Raw genomic sequence first — 2,500 nt, forward strand, 5'->3', positions numbered from 1 at the left:
GATAGGATGAAAGATGAAAGAATTAGCGGATTATTATTAGCCATGTGAGAAAGAAAAAGAAGAGAGAGAGAAAGAGATGACAGAAATGAATTAAAGTATACAACAATAAATGTGAGATAAGGAGAGATGTATTATATATCACCGATATAAGAATGAAAATCGTACCATAGACTCCAGCTGTGTGACCCTGAAATAAGCAAATTACGGTGGCAGGGGGCGGGACTAATTGGCAGACGGAAATCTGGCCGTCCAATGAGCAGCAAGCAAGGCGGGACTTGTCGTCGTGAGCAAATTTAACGCTCGTTACTGTTAACAATTTTTTAATTTGTTTCTCATGAAAAAATACTTTTAGTTTAGATAACCATGACGTATTTTCCTAAACTTTCCACTCAACCAGTCAATTGACTTACCGGCCATTTTATGCTGATCAAAGATATGATGCACTCCAGAGAACGAATAATTCTCACTAATCGTCTGCTCCCCGGCCATCGCTCGACTGGCCCCGGCCAAGCTGGTCGGCGTTATGATTGGCTGTTGATCATCCAATCTAAATCTTTCGAGGAATTCCTCTTGCATTCTATTTATATCTTCTTGCTGCTGCTGCTGCTGCTGTGAGTGATGTTGGTAGTGCTTGAATAAGCTGTCTTCACTGTGCTACGGTTGAGAAAGAGAGAGAGAGAAAGTTAAAGCTTATTGAAAAAACATATCAAAGACAAACAAAACAAACAAAACAAATAGCTAGACCAGGCTTTCAACAATAATTAAACATAAGAATGACTAACGGCGAATCTTCCAGCTGATGATCTTGTGCTAGTTGTATGACTTCTTAGGCTGCTATTGTGTTAAATATGAAAAAATATAATTAATAATAACTAAAATTATTAATAATAATAACAACAACAAACAATGACAACATTAGCAATAATAATAAGAATAATAACAAAGTTAAGTAGCCTACCTCTGATCAAAAGTTGATGGAAGACCATATCTTTGTGACAATAATGTTGACCTAATTTTTAAGTATTCTTTCAAAAGAGTTGGGTCACGCTTTAAAAAGTTTTTTTTCTATATACACATATATTCATATTTTATTTAACTTTATTTATAATTATAAAATTCAAATTTATTAAAAATAAAGGTTAAATGAAAGTTTAAAATGAAAATAGCTTTCTCTCGTAATGCATCATTCAGAATACAAGTGAATCAATGCATTTGTATTCAGTCATTGCAGCAGCAGAACCAAGCATCTTAACTAGTACACTATCTCAACACTGCAACATAGAACCATACAGACATGCATGTAGGTAAACATACATCTAATGTAGATTTTTCTCTTAATATCTGGCTTCTTCTTCTTAAATAGAGAGTTCCTATTATAGCAAATAAATGGATGAAATGTTAAACTTAGTTAGCACATACTTTATATGCAACATATAGATAGTACAATACTAAACATATTTACAATGTAAATTTTACATAAAAATACCTACAGAATACAACAAAACACCATTATATACTGAGAAATACAACACAATTTAACATAAAAAAAACATATTTTTAAGTAGAATACAGATTAAATAAACTTTAAATATGGAAACTTACTAAACCACACACCAAAATTTTTTAAAGTTCCAACATTAAATTTTAAAACAAATACGAAAAATCGTTGACAAATTGACAATTAAAATTAAAAATGTAAACACGCCCAGAAACACACAACAAATGCTAACTGAATTGTGGATTATTTGGAGTTCTGAATACGTTATATTTGGCATCCAAGGCGAGAACGGCCATTGAACAAATCAGAAAAAACCATTTAAATCACCATAGCGTTAGTTAAGATGGCTATACATTTTTACTAAACAACATGCAACCATTTTTATTATAGAAAGCCGGATACGTTTTTTAAGTCATTAAAATAATTTAATGAAAATTGTTTATTTAATTGTAGTAATGGCAAATATAATAGAAATTATAAATATACATATAACCAATACACACAGTTATATAACATATATTTATTCGTGTACATTTTATATATATTAAACTTAGGAGTTTAAACCGATCTAAACCAAATCATACTTTGTAACTTTTGTTGATATCATTTATGAATAGGTAATCTCGAATGAAACTATTAAAAAAATGGCTACATGATGTACTATGTACTAAGAGTTTGCACTGAAGATTGTACTAATAAGCGTACTGAAAAATGATTGCTACCACAAACCACACCTGAATTTTTGAAATCTTAAATAAAGATATTCCAAGGTTGAATCTTAGAAAAAAATTTCAAAATTCGTGCAATGATTTGGCTTTTATTGGGTGAAAAATTGTCAAAAATATAAAAACAAAGCAAAACATGACGTGTAAACACGATTAAAATAGGTAATCGGAACATTGAAATATTGTAACAAAGTCAAATTAAATAATGATGAATCCATGTTGGTGATCGCGTTAGTATTATTAGTTAGTGACAACAACAACAACAACAACAACAACA

The 2,500-nt window shown here is 30.6% G+C and overlaps 1 protein-coding gene across 1 annotated transcript in view; it reads right to left on the bottom strand.

Moving 5' to 3' along the window:
* The window catches only part of HELRODRAFT_72444 (hypothetical protein), a gene marked incomplete at both ends in the record, with an annotated part of 3,798 nt that extends 2,004 nt beyond the window's left edge, over positions 1-1,794 (bottom strand). The window contains 5 exons of the mRNA XM_009012716.1: positions 166-299; positions 395-649; positions 959-1,047; positions 1,315-1,370; positions 1,731-1,794. Coding sequence (XP_009010964.1) covers positions 166-299; positions 395-649; positions 959-1,047; positions 1,315-1,370; positions 1,731-1,794 — 598 coding nt within the window. The remainder of the gene's footprint in view (positions 1-165; positions 300-394; positions 650-958; positions 1,048-1,314; positions 1,371-1,730) is intronic.
* Positions 1,795-2,500: the final 706 nt, after the last annotated feature.

This window comes from Helobdella robusta (genome assembly GCF_000326865.2).
Source record: "Helobdella robusta unplaced genomic scaffold HELROscaffold_11, whole genome shotgun sequence".
NCBI classification, from domain to species: Eukaryota; Metazoa; Annelida; class Clitellata; order Rhynchobdellida; family Glossiphoniidae; genus Helobdella; species Helobdella robusta.